A 25187-nucleotide genomic window follows, 5' to 3' on the forward strand; every position below is an offset into this window, starting at 1 on the left:
GGTTCGAGCTTCAAGAGAAGGCAACTGGATGCTTCACCTAGGAGCAATCCGACAGATGATACCATGGTGTTTTGCCTATGACAAGGTCAACTATGCCCGATACCTAACCTATTACTATGCCACAATGTCTCGGCTGCCCATAGAACACCCAGAGGTCCATGAATACTTCATGCAAGGTGGCTTTTCGGTCCAGATCGGTAGCAAGAATCCTTTTGGACGAATTCCTGTGGACCAGACCATTGAAGAGACAATCAACAAAGACACCCAGACACCAGGGGGCACAAAAGGCTTCAGCCTCAAAGTTGGAGCTGTTTCCAGGTTCTACCTGACATCAGAGTACCGCAGTATGTACTTGAGGCAGCTGAGGGCCCTGGTAGGCCAACAATATACTGACTTCAGCCATTCAGACCTACAGGTGTCTAGGATTAGAAGAGATGAAGCCGATGTCCAATCTTTCGTTCAACTGCTGGAGACAGGTTGGGTGAACCCCTTCAACAAAGAGCATAATGGTGAACTTATCAGTTTGTCAACAGCGACTGTAGCACCACCAGATGTAGCCAAAGACCTTCAAGGGGCATACAGTATAGGAGAGGATGCATATCAAACATTCAAGGATGAGCGTTTGGGTACCGATAAGCCAACTACATTGTTTCATGACAAGATGACGAAGAACAAACTTAAAACGTTCTCTAACATCCAAATGAAGACACGCAGACAAGGTCTTGGCAAGGAGGTAATTTTGAAGGCTGACAGAAACCTATTTGGCCAGATGATACTTGTAGCTGAGAACAGAAAGCTACAAATGAGTGATGTCTTGACTCATCCCCTGGGTCCATTGCCATGGGCACTTGCCAATGGTGATGGGTCTATCCGCAAGACCAACAAGGCTGCCCTCGCAAGGGAGTTGGAGAGGAATGCTCGTCCTGCAGAAGTGATCCCCGAGCCCTCTGCAACCATCATTGATGGGATGAGCCTGGTTCAGAAACTGAAGGGAAACAATGCAACATTTGGCCAGCTAGCAGGCACAGCAATGAGTCGCGCTATCCATGAGGGTGCTAAGAGCAAGCGCATTGATATTGTCTTTGACGTCTACAAGGAGACATCCATCAAAGATACAGAAAGAGTCAACAGATATGAAGGCACAGGGATCCATTTCAAGAACATTCAACATGGGCACAACATCCAGCAGTGGAAAAAGCTTCTAAGTAGTTCCTCCAACAAGGCAAGTCTCATAAAGTTTCTGGTAGAAGAATGGAAGGCGAAACACCACAGGGAGAAGCTTGAGGAGAAGGAGCTGTATGTCACATGTGAGCAGCTCTGCTTTAAGATCACCAAAGAACAGTGGGAAGAGGCTGCTGACCTTAAGTCAAATCAAGAAGAAGCAGACACACGCCTCCTTCTCCATGCTCTTCATGCAGCAGAATCTGGTTACAAGTCGGTCATCATCACTTCGGAGGATACTGATGTCATGGTCCTGTGTCTGGGCATGTGCCACAAAATCCCATCCCACCTGTTCCAGAAATGCGGTACACAGAACCGGACAAGATTCCTGGATATCACCACTCTGAGCCGAACATTGGGAGGCAGCGTATGTGATTCATTGATTGGTATGCATGCATTTACAGGCTGTGACACCGTCAGTGCATTCGCTGGCCGTGGGAAGATGACGACACTCAAGCAGTTGAAGATGAACAAGACATACCAGGATGCCTTTCAGGAAGTTGGTCGTTCATGGGAAGTGTCTACCGAACTTTTTGAGAAGTTACAGGAAATCACCTGCCACATGTACCTGCCAACTACCCAAACAACTGAGGTAAACAGGCTCCGTTATCAGCTGTTCTGTGCCAGACGTGGAGTGGTAGAGTCAAGTCAACTCCCTCCTTGCCAGGACTGCCTTTTCATGCATGCACTGCGTGCAAACTACCAGGCTGCGATCTGGAGGAGAAGTCTGCAGAGCCAGCCATGGGTTGCAAACCCAACAGACTGCGGTTGGATGATAGATAACGACGGAAAGCTTGTTGTCAAGTGGATGCAAGGGGCACCAGCACCAGAAGCTATTATACAGCTACTGTCCTGCAAGTGTGTGCGGTCATGTGAACTTCCTCAGTGTACTTGCCTCAGCAATGGCCTGAAGTGCACAGACATGTGCAGATTACAGACATGCCAGAACAAGGGTACTGAAGACGAGCCAGTAGAACAACAGTCAGATTCAGAGTCCGATGTTGAAGATATTATGGAGTAACATATATATATATATATATATATATATATATATATATATATATATATATATGCACATGACATGTTCAGTGTGTATTTACATAACTTGGATTAAATTTTGTTACAAATACTACATCTAGTCACTCCGGGTGGTACCGATATCGTCATATTTGGTTCTTGGCTCATGCTAAAATTCCTGTGGAACACCTAAAGGGTTAACAGTTTTTAAAAATGAGTTTTGAACAGCTTGAGGGGTGTAGTTTGCAAAATGGGGTAATTTATGGGTGGTTTCTGTTATGTAAGCCCCTTAAAGTGACTTCAGAAGTGACTTGGTCCTTTGAAAAGTGGGTTTTGCTGTAAATGTGAAAAATTGCGCATAAAACTATAAGCCCTATTACGTCGTAAAACAATAAGGTTTCATTTTCAAAATGATGCCAATATGAAGTAAACATGTGGGGAGTGTAAATTAATAACTATTATGGGGGGTATCAGTATTTTTGTAAAAAGCAGAGAATTTCAAAGTTAAAAAATTGCCGATTTTTCCAAAATTTCCGAATATTTAGCATTTTTTTATATAGAAAGGTAAAATATATTGACTCCCATTTAGCACTGACGTGAAGTACAATATGTCACGAGAAAACAATCTCAGAATGGCTTGGATAGGTGAAAGCGTTCCAAAGTTATTAGCCCATGAAGTGGCACAGGTCAGATTGGCTTAGGCACTTGGGTACAAATAGGCCTAGGGCTGAAGGGGTTAATAAGCTACGTATATGTAAGGGCTATCATATCAAAAAATAAACTACAGACATGCATCTACCTAAAAATACCAAAGAGAATTAGTCACTCCGCTTGGTACCGATATCGTCAAATTTGGTTCTTGGCTCATGGACTACATATAAACATTGTCCCTTTTCTTGCATACCTTCTGCTGCACCCTCTGCACTGTCAGGGTCCCATCGGGGCTGCTGAAATTCGGCTGCTGGTGTTGTCGAGCACAAAGAGACAGAATCCAATTCAAACTTTATACACAGAACTTTACTTGGTTTCAATCCCAGCACGTCCACATCAGTTACAGCACCAACACATGGTACGGCATCATTCACATCCTTTACTTTCCCTGTGCTCTTTTCTATGTCCCTCAGTACGTTTCCGGGTCTTGCCGCATCTGGCAGTAACGCAGCATCCTCCCTGTCCAGATTCCCAACGCTTGGGTGTTCCCTCATCCGTTTCGCAAACCAGGCAAAACATTAATCTGTCACCACTCACCAGGTTTTGCTATGAAATCTGAGGGCAGCATAATATAGGGAAAGAGAGCTTGATTTCAGGGATGTTTCACTCACTAGGCTGTGTGCTGTAATTTCAATACAATAAATGTTTTATCACCAGGATATTATCACTGCCAGACTGCTCACTGTCAGCAAGCTGCCAATCAGTGTTGTGGATGGGGTTGTACACAGCTCAGCAAACTCTACACATCTCAAGGGCTCTCCGCCCTTACATTATGCTGCTCTCAGATTATCTAGCAAAAACCTGGTTACAGATTCTCATTAAAAGTGTCCAAATTTGAAAAGCATTGCTTCTTTAAAAAGAAAACAAAAAAAGCACATGAAAAAGCAGGGCATCTTCACCCTGGCATTATGACCCTAGGAATTCCACTAACTGACCCTAATTACTCCCGGCTGCCAGTAGACACAGCCAGGGGTGTACATAGAAGTCATGAGCCCCATAGCCAGGGCCGGACTGGCCATAGGGCAGTTCTGGCAAATGCCAGAAGGGCCGATGGCAGTAGTGGGCCGCTCGAATGTGCCGCTGTCAGCACACTCCCCATGCTGTCGCGGCACACTCCCGGCCCCGCATTCAACTATACCGGCGTCATAGACGCCGGTACAGTTGAATGCAATGATGGAGGAGAGAGCGTCTGCTGACGCTTCCTCTCCCATCATTCCCCGCTCTGCCTGCCGCTGACACTGCGGGTGCGCGATGACGTCATATCATCGCGCACCTGCTGTGTGACCGGGCGGGCAGACTGCGACTGCTGAGGCCGGAGCCAGGAGCAGCGCGGGACACGAGGAGAGAGGTGAGTAGTGTGTTTGTTTTTTTTTATCAATGAGTGATGACTGGATTGTGGAGCTATTGGGGGGGGGGCTGCCTGCATTACTTTCTATGGGGGCTGCCTGCCTGCATTACTTTCTATGGGGGCTGCCTGCCTGCATTACTTTCTATGGGGGCTGCCTGCCTGCATTACATTCTATGGGGGCTGCCTGCCTGCATTACATTCTATGGGGGCTGCCTGCCTGCATTACATTCTATGGGGGGCTGCCTGCCTGCATTACATTCTATGGGGGCTGCCTGCCTGCATTACATTCTATGGGGGCTGCCTGCCTGCATTACATTCTATGGGGGCTGCCTGCCTGCATTACATTCTATGGGGGGCTGCCTGCCTGCATTACATTCTATGGGGGCTGCCTGCCTGCATTACATTCTATGGGGGCTGCCTGCCTGCATTACATTCTATGGGGGCTGCGTGCCTGCATTACATTCTATGGGGGCTGCCTGCCTGCATTACATTCTATGGGGGCTGCCTGCCTGCATTACATTCTATGGGGGCTGCCTGCCTGCATTACATTCTATGGGGGGGCTGCCTGCCTGCATTACATTCTATGGGGGCTGCCTGCCTGCATTACATTTTATGGGGGCTGCCTGCCTGCCTTACATTCTATGGGGGCTGCCTGCCTGCATTACATTCTATGGGGGCTGCCTGCCTGCATTACATTCTATGGGGGCTGCCTCCCTGCATTACATTCTATGGGGGCTGCCTGCCTGCATTACATTCTATGGGGGCTGCCTGCCTGCATTACATTCTATGGGGGCTGCCTGCCTGCATTACATTCTATGGGGGCTGCCTGCCTGCATTACATTCTATGGGGGCTGCCTGCCTGCATTACATTCTATGGGGGCTGCCTGCCTGCATTACATTCTATGGGGGCTGCCTGCCTGCATTGCATTCTATGGGGGTCTGCCTGCCTGCATTACATTCTATGGGGGCTGCCTGCCTGCATTACATTCTATGGGGGCTGTGCTGCATTATATTGTATGGTGTCTGCCTGCATTACATTCTATGGGGGCTGGCTGCATTCCATTCCATGGGCCTGTGCTGCATTATATTCTATGGGGCTGGCTGCATTCCATTACATGGGCCTGTGCTGCATTATATTCTATGGGGCTGGCTGCATTCCATTCCATGGGCCTGTGCTGCATTATATTCTATGGGGCTGGCTGCATTCCATTCTATGGGCCTGTGCTGCATTACATTCTATGGGGCTGTGCTGCATTACATTCTATGGGGCTGTGCTGCATTACATTCTATGGGGCTGTGCTGCATTACATTCTATGGGGCTGTGCTGCATTACATTCTATGGGGCTGTGCTGCATTACATTCTATGGGGCTGTGCTGCATTACATTCTATGGGGCTGTGCTGCATTACATTCTATGGGGGCTGCCTGCATTACATTCTATGGGGGCTGCCTGCATTACATTCTATGGGGCTGGCTGCATTCCATTCCATGGGCCTGTGCTGCATTATATTCTATGGGGCTGGCTGCATTCCATTCCATGGGCCTGTGCTGCATTATATTCTATGGGGCTGGCTGCATTCCATTCTATGGGCCTGTGCTGCATTCCATTCTATGGGCCTGTGCTGCATTATATTCTATGGGGCTGGCTGCATTACATTGTATGGTGGCTGTGCTGCATTATATTGTATGGGGCTGTGCTGCATTATATTCTATGGGGCTGTGCTGTATTACATTCTATGGGGCTGTGCTGCATTTAATTCTATGGGGCTGGCTGCATTACATTCTATGGGGGCTGTGCTGCATTACATTCGATGGGGCTGGCTGCATTACATTCTATGGGGGCTGTGCTGCATTACATTCTATGGGGACTGTGCTGCATTACATTCTATGGGGACTGTGCTGCATTAAATTCTATGGGGCTGTTCTGTATTACATTCTATGGGGCTGGCTGCATTACATTCTATGGGGGCTGTGCTGTATTACATTCTATGGGGGCTGTGCTGTATTACATTCTATGGGGGCTGTGCTGTATTACATTTTATGGGGGCTGTGCTGTATTACATTCTATGGGGGCTGTGCTGTATTATAGTCTATGGGGGCTGTGCTGTATTATAGTCTATGGGGGCTGTGCTGTATTATAGTCTATGGGGGCTGTGCTGTATTACATTCTATGGGGACTGAGCTGTAATGCTGGATACAGCTGTAATTATATGTTATATAGTCGTGTTACACTCCCTTCATTTCTTGTAGCCTACAAGTGTACAAAGATATTATGCAGTCACCATGCGACAAGTGGGCCTGTGTGACTTCAAATGCCAGGGCTGAATTTTAGTCCCAGTCCGGCCCTGCCCATAGCAGAAGTCTTAATTGGGTTGCCGCACAAAAAAAGAACGTTCAAATATTCAGAGAGGACACAGAAGAGCATATCTCACAACTTTGCAACCCTTACAAAGATGGGCCCCATAAAATACGATGCCACCAAATGTGTCCCCAAAGCACAGTGTGATATCTCACAGGGAATTCCTTCACATTACCCTCCACATGCACAGTATGATGAACCCAAATTGCCCCCACAGTGACCTCAGTACAATAGGATGGCCCACTACAGTCCTCCACACACAGTATGATGGCCTTACTCAGTCCTACCAGACAATATGATGGCCCAAGCACAGCCATCCATACAGCATAATGGTCCTCCACACAGCTCTCTACACTGTATAATACCCCCCACATGGTATAATGGGCCCCCACAGTCCTCCATACTGTATAGTGGACCCCACAAAGTATAGTGGCCCTCCACACTGTCTAATCATCCTCACATATACCTCCAAGCAGTATAAAGGCCCCCACACAGCATGATCACCTCAATGAGAACAATGTACTAATTGTTTTAACAAAAAAATAAGTAAATTACTCTCCCCTCCCATTTCCCCTGCTGCTCTGGTCTCAATAAAGTGTGTTCTGAAGCTCTGCACAGCGGGCACAATGTAATGCCAGAGCTACGACCAGGGTTGGACTGGCCCACCGGGACACCAGTGAAATGCCCGATGAGCCCCATAGAAATTTAGGAAAAAAAATTAAAAAATAAAGGGATGCGGGCCCTTTAAAAGTGCAGAAGGCAGAGGCGTGCATGGGCACGTGCACCCACCGTCACGAGTAGGGCCGGTGGCACCACCCGGCAAACCCAGGTAAGCGCTGGGGTCCTGGGCGAATGGGGGGTGGGACACACGCTATGGGGTCCGTGAGTTGGGTGTCCCGTTCCATCGCTGGTGCGGTCCCTCCTCTAATACACCTCTCCTCGCTTCCGGCAGCTGTAGTGTCTTCAGCACCCTCTGACTCTGCAATGTCATCACTGCGCACTCAGTCTCTCTGTCCTGAGCACTGCGGAGTCGGGAGAGACGCTGAGTATACCGCACCAGTGGCAGGAACAGGAGAGGTGAGTATTTGATTTATTTTTTATGTATGCAGCACTACATAGGGCCCATGATGTGCAGTATGAAGGAGCATTACATGGTGTCCGCGATGTGCTGTATGGAGGAGCATTACATGGGGTCCGTGATCTACTGTATGGAGGAGCATTACATGGGACCCGTGATGTGCAGTATGGAGGAGCATTACATGGGGCCCATGATCTACTGTATGTAGGAGCATTACATGGGGCCCATGATCTACTGTACGGAGGAGCGTTACTTGGAGCCCGTGATGTACTGTACAGAGGAGCATTTCATGGGGCCCGTGATATAATGTATGGGGGAGCATTACATGGGGCCTGTGATCTACTGTACGGAGGAGCGTTACTTGGAGCCTGTGATGTACTGTACAGACGAGCATTTCATGGTGCTCGTGATATAATGTATGGAGGAGCATTACATGGGGCCCGTGATGTGCTGTATGGAGGAGCATTATATGGGGCCCATGATATGCTGTATAGAGATGCATTATATGCGGCCCATGATATACTGTATGGAGGCGCATTATATGCAGCCCATGATATACTGTATGAATGAGCATTATATGGGGCCCATAATACTATATGGAGGACTATGTGGTGCCCATAACATTGTATGGAGGACTATGTCATGCCCATAATACTGTATGGAGGACTATGTGGTTGCCCATAATACTGCAAGGAGGACTATGTGGTGGCCCATAATACTGTATGGAAGACTATGTGGTTGCCCATAATACTGTATGGAGGACTATGTGGTTGCCCATAATACTGTATGGCGGATTATATGGTTGCCCATATACTATATGGAGGACTATGTGGTGCCTATACATTGTACTATACCTGTATTTCTTATCTGTGCATCAGAAATTGTGGCATGAGCAAAAGGGGCCCACTGATACTGTTTCCCCCAAGGCCTATGAAAACCTGGCGCTGACCCTGGCGATGGCGCATATCAAGATGAATGCCAGCTGCAGCTGTGACAGGGCACTCTGCTCTGTGACAGGCCGTGTGTCAACGTCACATAGCAGTTATGTTAAATGGCTGCTGCAGCCTTCGATAGGCCGGCAGCCTTTCGTTGTTACTGCTATGTGACGTCAGCGCGTGGCCAGTCACAGATCAGAACACTCTGTCACAGCTGCAGTCGGCAGCCATTTTAACGAATACGCCGAATATGAAGCCACATTAAATAAAGGGGACCATGATCTGGCACCTTACTAATAAGGGGATGACATAATTACTGTATGGAGGTCAGGATGAGGAACATACATTATTGGTTTATGGTGGCAAGTGGGGACATAATTTCTGTAGGGTCCAATCAGGGGACATTATTGTCCCCCATGTCTTCCATGGGGGAGAACAAAAGGAGGTCCTGCTACTGTGAAGGGCATCACTATGTCTTTCTTTTCTTCATCTGACTTAGTGTAGAAGTTGGGGAAAATAGTGGGGAATGTGCTCTGGAAGTGATCAGTTATAAATAACTGTGTTATTTTCTGCAGAGACAAGTCCTGGTTCAAAGAAGTGATGAGGGTCTGCACTGGATGAAGATGAAAGACTTCAACTACAGATGTCACTGGTGAATCAGTGTATTTCTTGTACAATTACACAATATACTGTATACTGTGTATAGAGCTTCTGTGTATAATGTCACTAGTGATCACTGTATTACCTGTACACTGACACTTTATACAGAGCTACTGTGTATAATGTCACTGGTGATCAATATATTTTCTGTACACTGACATTATACACAGAACTCCTGTGTATAATATCACTGACGATCACTGTATTACCTGTAGACTATACACTGTATACTATGTACAGAGCTCCTGTGTATAATCTTCACTGGTGATTACTGTATTACCTGCACACTGACACTATATACAGAGCTCCTGTGTATAATGTCACCTGTGATCACTATTACCTGTACACGGACACTATATACAGAGCTCCTGTACATAATGTCACCAGTGATCACTGTATTACCTGTACACTGACATTATATACAGAGATCATGTGTATAATGTCACTGGTGATCACTGTATAATCTGTACACTATATACTATATACAGAGCTCCTGTGTATAATGTCACTGGTGATCACTGTATAATCTGTACACTATATACTATATACAGAGCTCCTTGCATAATGTCACTAGTGATCACTGTATTACCTGTACACTGACACTATATACAGAGCTCCTGGGTATAATGTCACTGGTGATCACTGTATTACCTGTACACTGACACTATATACAGAGCTCATGTGTATAATGGCACTGGTGATCACTGTATTATCTGTACACTGACACTATATACAGAGCTCATGTGTATAATGGCACTGGTGATCACTGTATTATCTGTACACTGACACTATATACTCTACTATGTACAGAGTTCCTGTGTATAATATCACTGGTGATCACTGTGTTACCTGTACACTGAAACTATATACAGAGCTCCTGTGTATAATGTCACCAGTGGTAATATTAGTGTTATTAGTATTGAGGTTTTTATTAACCCCTTAACGACCGCCGATACGCCTTTTAACGGCGGCCGCTAAGGGTACTTAAACCACAGCGCCGTTAATTAACGGCGCTGTGGAAAAAGTGAATAGCGCCCCCCAGAGTCGGATTTTCTCTGGGGTCTCGGTTGCCGAGGGTAGCCGAGACCCCAGAGAACATGATTCGGGGGGTTTTTACCGACCCCCGAGTTGCGATCGCCGGTAATTAACCGTTTACCGGCGGTCGCACCAAAAAAAAAAAAACGCGATTTGCCGTTTAATTTCTCTGTCCTCCGATGTGATCGCACATCGGAGGACAGAGAAATGTGGTCCCCGATGGCCCCCAATAGCCCCCCAATACTTACCTACCTCCCCCGGTGCTCCTCGTGTCTCCCCATGGGCGCCGCCATCTTTTTTCCGGGAAAAAATGGCGGGCGCACGCGCAGTGCGCCCGCCGCCCGGCACCCGGATGTTCTTTGGGGTCTCGGCTACCGGGGGTAGCCGAGACCCCAAAGAACATGATCGGGGTCGATTTGCACCGACCCCTGCTTTGCGATCGCCGGTAATTAACAGTTTACCGGCGACCGCAAAAAAAAAAAAAAAAAAAAGCGATCAGTTATTTCTCTGTCCTCTGATGTGATCGCACATCAGAGGACAGAGAAATAGGGGGATTCGGGGACCCTATCATACTCACCCGGGGTCCCTGGGTCCTCTTCTGTCTTCTCCTGCCAGCCGGCTTTTTCATCATGGCGGGCGCATGCGCAGTGCGCCCGCCATCTGCTGCCATCTGCCGGCCGGCAGGAGAAGACAAGTTGGGGCTAAAATTAGGGTTAGGGTTAGAGTTAGGGTTAGGGTTAGGGTTAGAGTTAGGGTTAGGGTTGGGGCTAAATTTAGGGTTAGGGCTAGGGTTAGGGTTAGGCTACTTTCACACTAGCGTTTTTTGGCTTCCGTCGCAATGCGTCGTTGGAGAAAAAACGCATCCTGCAAAAGTGCTTGCAGGATGCGTTTTTTCTCCATTGGCTTGCATTAGCGACGCATTGCGACGGATTGCCACATGTCGCATCCGTCGTGCGACGGATGCGTCGTGCTTCGGCGGACCGTCGACACAAAAAAAACTACATGTAACTTTTTTGTGCGACGTGTCCCACATATTTCAGTGCCACGTGCCACGTATTTAAGTGACACATGCCACGTATCAAAGTGCCACGTGCCACATATTTCAGTGCCACGTATCAAAGTGCCACGTACCACGTATCAAAGTGCCACGTGCCACGTATCAAAGTGCCACGTGCCACATCTTTCAGTGCCACGTGCCACGTATTTAAGAGACACGTGCCACGTATCAAAGTGCCACGTGCCACATATTTCAGTGCCACGTGCCACGTATTTAAGTGACACGTGCCACGTATCAAAGTGCCACGTGCCACATATTTCAGTGCCACGTATCAAAGTGCCACGTGCCACGTATCAAAGTGCCACGTGCCACGTATCAAAGTGCCACGTGCCACGTATCAAAGTGCCACGTGCCACGTATCAAAGTGCCACGTGCCACATATTTCAGTGCCACGTGCCACGTATTTAAGTGACACGTGCCACGTATCAAAGTGCCACGTATCACGTATTTCAGTGCCACGTATTTAAGTGACACGTATCACGTATAAGTGCCACGTGTCACGTATTTAATTGCCACATATTTAAGTGCCACGTATCAAGATTTTCCATGGAGAACAGACACATCCAGAGATATGTCTGCTCTCCACGGCTGCAGCAACACACTGACAGGAGCCATAGTTCCTGTCGGTGTGTCACTGCGCATGCGCGAGCGAGTTTACCGGCGGTCATTGACCCCGGCACTCTCGCTTAACGGCAGTGCTGCGTGGGAAAGTTCAATGCAGCTGTACTGCTGTTAACCGAGACGCCGGAGTCATTGAACTCCGGAACAGTATGCGATACACTGCTAGGAGCTTTGCTCCTGGCAGTGTATCGCCGGAGAGCAGCCGATCGGCGTGGGACACTCGTTTTATGGATTCTGCGGACAGGGAGTATGAATTTGGTTTATTATTTTTGGATTTTTTCCTGGAGGATCGAGGGCTTCGCCTACAAGTGTGCTGTTGGTGAGTATATACTCTGTGTTATATGTTGTATGTACTGTGTGTCATGTATGTGTATTGTGTGTAGGTGTTTTGTGTAACTTTACAATTGTGCTAAGTCGCCGGACACAGGGACAACTCTCCCATCCTAATACCGGATGGGAGTAGTAGTCCCATACGGCGACTTAGCACAATGGTGGCACTAGCGTCGCATGGGGACACACACACGCACACACACGCACACACACACACACACACACACAGAAGGACTCCATGCTGCTTCACTGGGGGGCGGGGGCTTCCCTCTTCCTGTCCGACGTCACGTCCGGTCCTGGGTGTCAACCCCTCCGTACAAAGACGCCGACACCCAGGACAAAGGCGCTGTGTGTGGAAGGTAATATGGGGCCCTAGGGGGATACGCAGACACGCCGCTGCATAAAGAATTGACATGTCAATTCTTTTTACGCCAGCGTGTTTGCAGACAAAAGCGCCGCGTTTTTTTGCGGTGTGTCTGAACGGCAAAGTGAATTTCTCATTCACTTTGCCGGCAGACGAAAATGACATTGCGCATTTTTGAAAAGCGCCCGCAAAATAGCGCTCAAAAATGCGCTATGTCTGAAAGTAGCCTAAGGCTTCTTTCACACTTGCGTCGGTACGGGGCGGTCGCAATGCGTCGGCCCGATGTACCGACGCACGTTGTGAAAATTGTGCACAACGTGGGCAGCGGATGCAGTTTTTCAACGCATCCGCTGCCCAGTCTATGTCCTGGGGAGGAGGGGGCAGAGTTACGGCCACGCATCCGCGGAAATGGCGGACGCGACGTACAAAAAAAAGGTTACATTGAACTTTTTTTGTGACGACGGGGGCTAAAGTTATGGTTAGGGTTGGGGCTAAAGTTAGGGTTGGGGCTAAAGTTAGGGTTAGAGTTGGGATTAGGGTTAGGGTTTGGATTAGGGTTGGGATTAGTGTTACGTTTGGGATTAGGGTTGGGATTAGGGTTAGGGTTGGGATTAGGGTTAGGGGTGTGTTGGATTTAGGGTTTTGATTAGGGTTATGGTTAGGGTTGAGATTAGGGCTGTTTTGGGGTTAGGGTTGTGATTATCGTTAGGGTTGTGATTAGGATTATGGATCGGGTTGAGATTAGGGTTAGGGCTGTGTTGGGGTTAGGGTTGGAGTTAGAATTGGGGGGTTTCCACTGTTTAGGTACATCAGGGGGTCTCCAAACACGACAGCCAATTTTGCGCTAAAAAAGTCAAATGGTACTCCCTCCCTTCTGAGCTCTGCCGTGCGCCCAAACAGTGGTTTACCCCCACATATGGGGCATCAGCGTACTCGGGATAAATTGGACAACAACTTTTGGGGTCCAATTTCTCCTGTTACCCTTGTGAAAATAAAAACTTGGGGGCTAAAAATCTTTTTTGTTGGAAAAAAATATATTTTTTTATTTTCACTACTCTGCATTATAAATTTCTGTGAAGCACTTGAGCTTTCAAAGTTCTCACCACATATCTAGATAAGTTCCTTGGGGGGTCTATTTTCCAAAATGGGGTCACTTGTTGGGGGTTTCTACTGTTTAGGTACATTAGGGGTCTGCAAAGGCAACATAACGCCCGCAGACAATTCTATCAAAGTCTGCATTCCAAAATGGCACTCCTTCCCTTCCGAGCTCTGCCATGCGCCCAAACAGTGGTTTACCCCCACATATGGGGTACCAGCATACTCAGGACAAATTGGACAACAACTTTTGGGGTCCAATTTCTCTTGTTACCCTTGTGAAAATAAAAACTTGGGGGCTAAAAAATCTTTATTGTTAAAAAATATATATTTTTTATTTTCACGACTCTGCATTATAAACTTCTGTGATGCACTTGGGCATTCAAAGTTCTCACTACACATCTAGATAAGTTCCATGGGGGGTCTAGTTTCCAAAATGGGGTCACTTTTGGGGGGTTTCTGCTGTTTAGGCACATCAGGGGCTCTCCAAACGCGACATGGCGTCCGATCTCAATTCCAGTCAATTTTGCATTGAAAAGTCAAATGGCGCTCCTTTGCTTCCGAGCTCAGCCATGCGCCCAAACAGTGGTTTACCCCCACATATGGGGTGTCGGCGTACTCAAGACAAATTGTACAACAGCTTCTGGGGTCCATTTTCTCCTGTTACCCTTGGTAAAATAAAAATTTGGAGGCAAAAAGATCATTTTTGTAGAAAAAATGCGATTTTTTTATTTTCACGGCTCTACTTTATAAACTTCTGTGAAGCACCTGGGGGTTTAAAGTGCTCACCACACATCTAGATAAGTTCCTTAAGGGGTCTAGTTTCCAAAATGGTGTCATATGTGGGGGGTCTCTACTGTTTAGGCACATCAGCGGCTCTCCAAACGTGACATGGCGTCCGATCTCAATTCCAGCCAATTCTACATTGAAAAAGTAAAACGACACTCCTTCTCTTCCAAGCTCTGCGGTGCGCCCAAACAGTGGTTTACCCCCATATATGGGGTATCGACGTACTCAGGAGAAATTGCACAACAACTTTTGTGGTCTAATTTCTCCTGTTACCCTTGTGAAAATAAAAATTTGGGGGCAAAAAGATCATTTTTGTAGAAAAAATGAGATTTTTTATTTTCACGGCTCTACGTTATAAACTTCTGTGAAGCACTTGGGGGTTCAAAGTGCTCACCACACATCTAGATAAGTTCCTTGGGGGGTCTAGTTTCCAAAATGGTATCACTTGTGGGGGGTTTCCACTGTTTAGGCACATCAGGGACTCTCCAAACGCGACATGGCATCCGATCTCAATTCCAGCCAATTCTGCATTGAAAAAGTCAAACGGTGCTCCTTCACTTCCAAGCTCTGCGGTGCGCCCAAACAGTGGTTTACCTCCACATATGGGGTATCGACGTACTCAGGAGAAATTGCACAACAACTTTTGTGGTCTAATTTCTCCTGTTACCCTTGTGAAAATAAGAATTTGTGGGCGAAAAAATCATTTTTGTGAAAACAAATGCGATTTTTTATTTTCACGGCTCTACGTTATAAACTTCTGTGAAGCACTTGGGGGTTCAAAGTGCTCACCACACATCTAGATAAGTTCCTTGGGGGGTCTAGTTTCCAAAATGGTGTCACTTGTGGGGGGTTTCCACTGTTTAGGCACATTAGGGGCTCTCCAAACGCGACATGGCGTCCGATCTCAATTCCAGCCAATTCTGCATTGAAACAGTCAAACGGTGCTCCTTCACTTCCAAGCTCTGCGGTGCGCCCAAACAGTGGTTTACCTCCACATATGGGGTATCGGCGTACTCAGGAAAAATTGCACAACAAAATTTGTGGTTAAATTTCTGTTTTTACACTTGTGAAAATTAAAAAAAATGGTTCTGAAGTAAAATGTTTGCAAAAAAAAGTAAAATGTTAATTTTTTTCTTCCACATTGTTTTAGTTCCTGTGAAGTACGTAAAGGGTTAATAAACTTCTTGAATGTGGTTTTGAGCAGCTTGAGTGGTGCAGTTTTTAGAATGGTGTCACACTTGGTTATTTTCTATCATATAGACCCCTCAAAATCACTTCAAAGGTGATGTGGTCCCTAAAAAAAACATGGTGTTGTAAAAATGAGAAATTGCTGGTCAACTTTTAACCCTTATAACTCCCTAACAAAAAAAAAAATTGTTTCCAAAATTGTGCTGATGTAAAGTAGACATGTGAGAAATGTTATTTATTAACTATTTTTTGTGACATATCTCTCTGATTTAAGGGCATAAAAATACAAAGTTTGAAAATTGCAAAATTTTAAAAATTTTCGCCATATTTCCATTTTTTTCATAAATAATCGCAAGTAATATCGAAGAAATGTTACCACTAACTTGAAGTACAACATGTCACGAAAAAACAATCTCAGAATCAGCGGGATCCGATAAAGCGTTCCAGAGTTATAACCTCATAAAGTGACACTGGTCAGAATTGTAAAAATTGGCTCGGTCATTAAGTACCAAATTGGCTCTGTCACTAAGGGGTTAATGATCAGTACTGTAGTACTCTCACTATGTGGTGGTAATATGTAATCTGGTCATGATTTGGTGGTATTTCTCTTGTATGTGGTAGTATTTAGTCACTATGCGGTCTGGTCATGGTGCGACTGTATTAACCAGCAGTATGTGGTATTATTCAGTCACTATGTGGTGGTAATATGTGGTCTGGTTGTGGTGTGGCAGTATTTGTCTCCTGTATGTGGTATTATTTGGTCACTCTGTGGTCTGGTCATGGTGTGGGGGTATGTATCCCCTGTATGTGGTATTATTCTGTCACTATGCGGTCGTAATATGTAGTCTTGTCATGCTGTGGTGGTATTTGCTCCTTTGTATGTGGTATTATTGGTCTTGGTATAGAGGATTGTGTTGTGTCACTTGTTCTCTCTGATATCAACAAGGGTAAGATTCTTGATTTCCAATAGAGATTAAATACTTGGAAGTTTAACCCCTCCCTGTCCTGTGACTGTTACACAGTAGCAAATATGCACTTACAGTGGGTCTCCGATGAAAAAAAGTGATCACCTATCCTAAGGCCATGTTCACACATTCAGTATTTGGTCAGAATTTTTACGCAATTGATTAATGTATGGATATGTTTTTCGAAGACACTTTTTATTCATGTTAAAGTGAACCTGACACCTGGCACATGCTGCCCATTTGAGGGGCATCAAGTATCAGGCCCTGCCTGTATGAACTCAGCCAAATATGTTTGAATCTGAAAAGCTGCAGTGTTCCAGAGAAAAACATACTACCCTGGACTGACGGGTCTCTACCTACGTGCACATATTGGGAGTTGATTGCTTTATGAACCCAAAGTTCTTCTTCAGCAGTGACAAATTACATTTTTAAGTACAGTCTAGAAGTGCATTGGGGATTGAAGATGCACTTACAGCTCCTCAGCCTCCGCTGTATTCCCTATCTAGTATCACTCTCTGTAAGTGCATCATGACTGCCCAATGCACTTCCAGAATGAATTTCAAAATGTGATTTCTCGTTTCTAGAGTAGCACTTTGGGGTCATAAAGACATCAACAGGCTTATCTTTTTATAATGATACACAGTCAAATTAATGGAGGGTTTTCTTTGGGGGGATGGGTAGGTAAAGATTGCTGACAGGTTAATTTTAGTGAAAATCATAATTTTTCACAGAATTCTTTTAAGCTAATTTGTATGAATAATTTTGATATAACATTAGTTATGTTTTTATCTGCAAAACGTTTATTCCCATTTTATCTATAGACTTCCTATACACAATGTAAGCGTTCGAAAAACAAAATACTAACAAAAAATGTCCAGAGGGAAATTCCTTACCTGAAATTACAGATGACGAAGGAAACAGTTTACCCTATGATTAAGGCACGTTTCATAATAAGGTTTGTGAGCAATAATTAAGCCTACTTTATAAAGGTCCATGGGTCCTGGAAGCAGTTGTTTTGCATTTCTTAGTCTCTAGGAACATTTCTACAGTATTTAGATAAGGTTTCCACTGATTTGAACATGTGGCTTTCTTTGGTTATGTGTGACCTTTATACAGATATCCGATTTATTAGCTTTATCAGTTCAATTTGATAACAGAAGTTTCTTTTTACTGCACATTAATGATTAAACTATTTAAAGACTGAATATGTGACACCTACAGGAGACTTTCTTTAACCAGTTGTTAATGATATCAAATTTTGGAATCAGGGTCTCTGCCTATATGTATACATGGCAAAAACTTGGTGACAAATTATGTTTAAGAGGTGCATGCTGCTTAATGAATTTGGAGCATTTTTCTAAGAGGCAACTGCCAAAATTGTTACTCCAATCACTGACTGGAATAGGATTTCTGCTGTACAAAACGCCTGCAGTTTTGATTACTTGGACGGACGGGCATGGCTGTGTCTCATTTCACCCCGACTCTCCCCCAGTTCTGCCCATTTCGGCAGAGCTGATTCAAATTGATGTGAAAATGCCAAAAGTAGCAAAATGTGTACAAAACACCATGTTGCACAAAAAGTTTTCGACTTCATTCTGGCCTAAAAGCTTTGATTCATCGACCCCCTATGTCTGCTAGATTGAGAGCTAATCATTACAGGAGTTCTCTGAGGTTAGATTCACATGAACCTCACCTAACAGAGGGAGACCCACGCCTTTTTCACCTTCTTGCATTAGGATCACTACTTCCAATAGATGGCACTAGAGTTCTAGTCCCCTTCCTCTCTGAAGAGACAATTTGCATATTTTCCTAGAGGAGCATTGCGGCTTTAAGTCTCCTCACTAGGGTTGAGCGAAACGGATCGGTTATTTTCATAAGTCGCCGACTTTTGGCAAAGTCGGTGTCTCATGAAACCCGACCCGATCCCTGTGTGGGGTCGGCCATGCGGTACGCGATCTTGGCGCCAAAGTCGCGTTTCGTATGACGCGTTTAGCGCCATTTTTTCAGCCAATGAAGGAGCGTGGGCAGAGTGATGACATAGGGGTTAGGGGCGTGCACGCCTATCATCATTTTATCGCTTGTGCGCAGTAGGGATTTGCAATGTGTAACACGAGATTTTCTGTGCTGGGACGGAGGGGGGAGAGAGAGAGAGAGAGAGAGAGAGAGGAAAAAAAAAAAATTCCACATTGACGTGCATAGGGTTTCGTGTTCCGGCCGATCCTTGACTTTTCGCAGTAATCGGCCGATTTCGCCCGACTCGACTTTTCAAAAAGTCAGGTATCGCGAAACATGACTCGACCCTAAAAAAGTCAAAGTCGCTCAACCCTACTCCTCACCTCGACATGCTTAACATGTCACTCTCCGCAAGGAGAAACGATACTTCTTGGATCCCGGTCAGACGCCTCTCACACAGCCAAACCAGATCTCCACTTTGCACTGACGAGGGGCAGTACCCCGAAACACAGTGTCTGCAAATTGAGATCTGGTTTGGCTATTATCCTAAGTCATGTGACAAGGCTCGTTAAAGGGTCGACATTGACTGTTAGGATTGCTACTTCCAAAAGATGGCACTAGAGTTCTAGTCCTCTTTCTCTCTGAAGAGACAATTTGCATATCTCCCAGAGGGGCATTTAGACTTTAAGTCTCCTCACCTCGACATGCTTAACATGTCACTCTCCGCAAGGAGAAACGATACTTCTTGGATACCATTTTCTTAAGATTTTCTACGTTGGAAATGTTACAAGTGCTTGCCACATACAAGTAGAAATAACAAAATAACACCTAAGGTTGTGAGACATCCTATTTGTCACACAGTTGGGTCTAAGGCCAGGTTCATATGGCTGTATGAAAAAAAGGGTGAGTGACGTCTGCAAGTTGGGGACTTGACTGGCTTCATTTCCAGCTTCATGCGCTCGTCTTCATAGTACAGATATAGGTCCTGTCTGCAATGGCATGCACGTAACAAGGACCAGAGTAGAGTATGCCAGGATTTTCTCATACAGATCATCGTTTAATTTGTTTTACAAAATTGCTGGTGTACACAGGCACACTGGCTGTTCCTACCAATAATAATAATAATAATAATAATAATTTATTTCATATAGCATAAATACAGAAGCAAAGGATGGGTACAAAATATAAGTGATGTATACCCACCATCCAGATGGTTAAATTGTTGTATTGTTTAATTGTTGAAGCCTATGATTGGCTGCAGTGGTCAGCCAATAGCCAATAACATGCTGCTCCAGCCACCTGAACGCTCCTACCGGAGCCTTCATCACAGGTGAGAATAGAGTCTAAAATGCCGTATATGGCATCATTCTATAGCCTGGTCATATTTTTGCAATATGAATTTTGCTCTCTTACCTTTCCATTAGTCCACTGCACAAGAATCGGTTTCTGAAGAATAGCTAGGTTACTTTCTCCAAGTAGTTTAGCATCATTGGTGTCAGTAAAAATATTCTGACCTTGCGGGCGTATGTGTATATTTTCTACTTTAATGTTTTTCATCTATAATGAAAAGAAACAACTTAATAAGAATTGTTAGACAAATTACATAATGGAAATAATCGGTCAGTCAAATAACCAGGAGTTGTTGTGGAGTGGCCACTAAGGCTGCTGCTGGACCTGGTAACAGTGCATCGGTGGCAGTGCTTGGTGATGGATTCCCACCTCTTTGATATTGATGACCCATCCTAAGGACCACCCATTTGGTTTATTATCTTACATAATGTCCAAACTGACTAAAGGAAATCTAGAAAACTCTATAGTTTCTAGCATCGGCCCATTGCCTATCACAACTCATAATGGAGCATCTACTGTTGGACTTGTTTCCATAAAGAGGTGCTGAAACGAGCCGTCAGTGGTTCATGTGTACAACATCATCCCAACATCATTGTAAGACATGTGTAATGCTGGTGTGAGAGAAATACCGCAATCTTGATGAGTTGGTCATCTTTGTTGGTTGGGTTTCGCCATATCAAGTTGACGTCCACGTCTGACAATATCTTGTAGCCCACACTGTCCTCTAGGGATCCTCTTGGTTTATCGATTAGTACTTCCGTAGTGTATGCGTATTTATATACCTTGTCATTGTTTAGCCTTGGACCCGCTGTATGCACTGCATCAAAAAGAGTAAAAAACTGCCATTATAAAAAATGTATTTACTGGACTGTGTCACTCCATTCTGCTCAGTCCAACCAATGTTTCCATCCATACAATTAACATAGAATGACAGGACACATATTGATCTGTTCAAATGATTTTTTTCATAGACTGAATGTTACATAGGGAAAACTGTGCATTCAACCCCTATGTTTCAATGCAAACAGAAGTAAGGCCAAGAAACAGTAATGGAATCCAACATTTACGTCCATGCTCACTGGAAATTCGGTTATATTGTACCTTTTAGTGGAACATAAAGGTAAATTCATGCTTAAATGTATGCTATCAACAGAAAATGACATTGTTTAAATCAAGTTTTTTGTTACATGTACTTTTTTATTGTTTTTAATTTTTTTTTATATATATTATGATTTTTATTAAATAGCATAATTAATCTTGCAATTTCCACAGTGGCCACTGGGTTTTATTTAGACTCTAACTTCTGTCCTTTCAGGAAGTGTTTTCAGCAGGCTCTCTATCATCAGAGGAAGGTTTAAAATAACAGGTAACACCTGTGTAAACAGCTACCACCAATCAAAATAGGCGATGTCACAGCATCTCCTGTGCCCTTTCCCTTCACATTGACCTTTGCACATGCTCATTAGATGCTTCAATACAAAAGATAGAGTCTGCTCATTGTGGCTAATGTTCATTTGCATTTCCTGAAACAATGTGAAAATTACAAGATTTCATTTTTAAAACAGATGGTTGAAAACACAAAATAAAAAAAATCTATATACTTAAGATAAGAACCCGATTAAAAGCATATCTACATGTTCGCGAAAAATGATTATAGTGCAGGACTAATCATTCTATTATCGATTTCTGACAATACACTAAAATATGGCTCGTCCTTTTTCTTGTGAAAGTGTAGTATTCCTCTCTTCCTCTACTACCCTGAGTGTGAAGGTTGTTTTTGGTTTTTTTTTCATCCATATGGTTTCAGAGATATGGGCCTTGTTATGCAGTGCTAAATGTTATGGTCTTATTTCAGGAATCCTATGTCAGATTGAAAAAAGCTAATATTGGCTACTTTTGACCTGGTGACAGGTCGTCTTTCAACAATAGGTCATTTTCTGATGATAGCTTTCCTTTAAAATATTTGCATATACCATAAGGCCCTTCTCTAATTCTAAACCACTTCATATAAAGACTTGTTGCTAACGATTAGACTTATGCCTCCTGCATGGACCAAGAGCATTGGTCACTAATAACCTTAGTGTTCACTGACTTATGGTTGTAGGTTTGGACAATCCCTTTTTTTAAGCTTTACACGATGATGGGCCAATCAAGTGTTCTGATGGTGGAACCCACAGGGATCACCTTGACCGCTAATATCGAATTGTACCGTATATACAAGGTTACATAGATAGATCATAGCTAGGTATGGGTATAAAGAAAGGTGGAAAATAATATTGCAATTTTAGGCCTTAGACAAAGTACTAATTGTATCTTTGTGGCTTGCTTGTCCTCTGAGCTCTATCAAAATAGATTTATTTCAAGACATATTGGTGTTGATTCCGTGTTGATGATGGATCGTAGTGGAGTAATAGGTGCCAGGTTCATTGAGAGGTGCCTCTTCACAAAACAAGAACTAGACAAGCGGGTGGTGCTATGTCCCACCTCCTCTCCGCCCATTTCAGCGGAGGTAGCTGAATTGAAGAGAACATGAGAGTCACAACATTCGTTCACAACTCTGCGTTGCGCAAAAGTTTTGCAAATTTTCAAAGTGTTTACTTCAGATTTCTGGCATAAATACTTTGCTGAATCTGGGCCATAATCTCTCTTTGAATTAGGAAAATAGAGAATAGATTTCATGACATTCTGGACAAATGGTTAAAACCTATTGCTTTTCCTTTTCTCTGCACTGGCTTGGCGAGGGTGGGCTTGGTTGGTCAAGGATAAGAGGGGCTGGTGTTGTGTTGACATCACCTCTATTTTCCCACTTTAGTTCTCTAGTTTTCAATTAAATAAATGACAACTAATAAATATGGATAAGAGTCAACCCAGAAGTTGCCAGAGGAGAAATTAGGTATTGCTGATTTCTTGCATCCATAGGTGGATTATAGTGGGGGAAATCTGGGCTACCGCCCGGGGCCCTAGGCTCCAAAGGAGCCCATGGGGGCAGATTGTCCTTGTTATATTGTATGAGGCTCATACTATACATACAAAGCTGTATACAGGAGCCTATATGGGGGCTCACACTGTATTTAGGGAGCTATGTGGGGGCTCATACTGTATATAGGTGGTTTGGGCTCCCCTGGTCCACATTACTGTTATTGCGAACAGTTAAGCAAGTTGAAGATGAAATTATCTCTAGAAGGCCTAAAATTAAAGATGACATATTTCCTATGTATTTTAAGCAAAACATATATATTTTCACCTTTTACATTTTAAAAATTACAAAAAGGAACATGTGCTGATGCAAAAGTTTGGTCACCCTGCATGGTTAGTACCTAGTAGCACTCCCTAATTTAAGTATCACAGTTTGTAAACACTTTTTGTCGCCAGACAAGAGTCATCTTGCATGCACTGCTATTTTGAGGTGTAGTCACAGATTTTCAGTGATGTTCAGATCAGGGCACTGTGAGGGCCATTGTAAAACCTTCAGCCAGCGCCTTTTGAGGTAGTGTATTCTGGATTTTGACATGTGGTTAGGATTCTTATCTATTTGTAGAAGCCATCCTCTTTTCAACTTCAGCTTTTTTACAGATGGTGTTAGATTTGCTTCAAGAATTTGTTGAAATTTAATTGAATCCATTCTTCCCCCGTGCCATTGGCTGCAACACAACCTAAAAACTATCTCAGTCATTTTCCATCTACAGATGAGCACCTATGTGTTATGATATATCAAAAAGAATCATGTGACATATCACATGATACCTCACGTGCCTGGGGGGGCGAATACCTTCTAAACTGCCCGGGGCCCTGGCTACTGTTAATCCCCCCCTGCTTGCATCTATCAATGCAATGCCTGGACGCATTAGCTCATGCATGACAGACTGAGATCATAAATATGCAGAAAAAAGCTCAGCAGAAGCCTACGTCCACGCGACCGCATTTTTGGTGTGAGTAATGTAATTTTTTATAGTACTCGGACCAATGTTAGTGGTTCAGATTACCTCTTTTTTATATTTTACACAGATTGAATTTTTGCATGAAAAAAATTCCAGCGTGCACTAGTCTTCAGTATTTTGGATGAGACTCTCCTATTCAAGTGTATAGGTGCAAAAATTCATATGAAATCAACTATATAACATCCGATTTTTATGGATACATTGCCATTATTAGCATAGAAGACTGTGTTTGGTCGTGTAAATTTTATTTATAGCAGATGTATAATAATGGATGCCATATACATTCGGAAGGCATACAGATGACAATATAGATGAATAATCGTCCATTTTTTTACGGAGGAAAATCAGACAATTTTTTATATGGTTGTGTGAGCTTAGCCAAAAACAGATAAAGGAGTTATCGTAAACTCGCTATCAGAATTATCTCACTTACAGATTCTTAGTTAACTCATTCTGCAGCTAGCAAATGATAGTGCAACACAGAGGATATAGAAGGAAAATGGTGCAAAATATTTCACAATGGTTTTTTTTAGCTCAAAACACACACGTTAAAGTTATAAAGAAAAATACCCCCTACGGTGTTCATAATATAAGACGCAACTTCCGATATCTGAATAAAGAAATGCGTGTTTATGGAGTTTTCAATTTTGCTATTGAATTGCATTTCCTAAATTGTAATATTTGAGGAAAATACATTTCGGTGCTATAGTTGGAGATGTCGCTTTCGAGTTGTTGCTGAAAATAGAATATTTACTGATCACCAATTACATAAGTATGCGTGGTCTATAATTAAGTCATGTCATAGAATACTGCATATCTTTGTAATGCATGCACAAGCAAGTGTCTCGGGCTAAGTCAGTGACATGCTAAGTATGCATATCTGTCACCTGCCCAGCATACTCTTATGTTATACATTCAGGATACTTTATTAGGCATGTTGACAGAGAAACTTTTGTAAGTAATAAATTATTTTTTTTACTTTTAAGTTTTCCCATTTTATATATCGTTGTGACACTGCTAACTTACGTTGCTTTGACCCTGATTGAATTTCACATTCAGTGAATGGTGGCAATCAGGAAAGCAATAGGCTGCAATTACGTTAGACAAGGGTGAATGGGAAAGTTGTTGTTTTTTTTAAACAGCTGTCAATTGGGTGATCCTTTAAGTCCTTTCA

General features: G+C 44.0%; 1 protein-coding gene across 1 annotated transcript in view; it reads right to left on the bottom strand.

Moving 5' to 3' along the window:
• The window catches only part of MTTP (microsomal triglyceride transfer protein), a 169722-nt gene that overhangs the window by 104854 nt on the left and 39681 nt on the right, over window positions 1–25187 (bottom strand). Inside the window, exons 2-3 of the mRNA XM_077277601.1 lie at window positions 20705–20892; window positions 20139–20282 (exon numbers count right to left, since the gene is read on the bottom strand). Of these exons, the coding sequence (XP_077133716.1) occupies window positions 20139–20282; window positions 20705–20892 (332 nt within the window). The remainder of the gene's footprint in view (window positions 1–20138; window positions 20283–20704; window positions 20893–25187) is intronic.

This window comes from Ranitomeya variabilis, chromosome 1, assembly GCF_051348905.1.
Source record: "Ranitomeya variabilis isolate aRanVar5 chromosome 1, aRanVar5.hap1, whole genome shotgun sequence".
NCBI lineage: Eukaryota > Metazoa > Chordata > Amphibia > Anura > Dendrobatidae > Ranitomeya > Ranitomeya variabilis.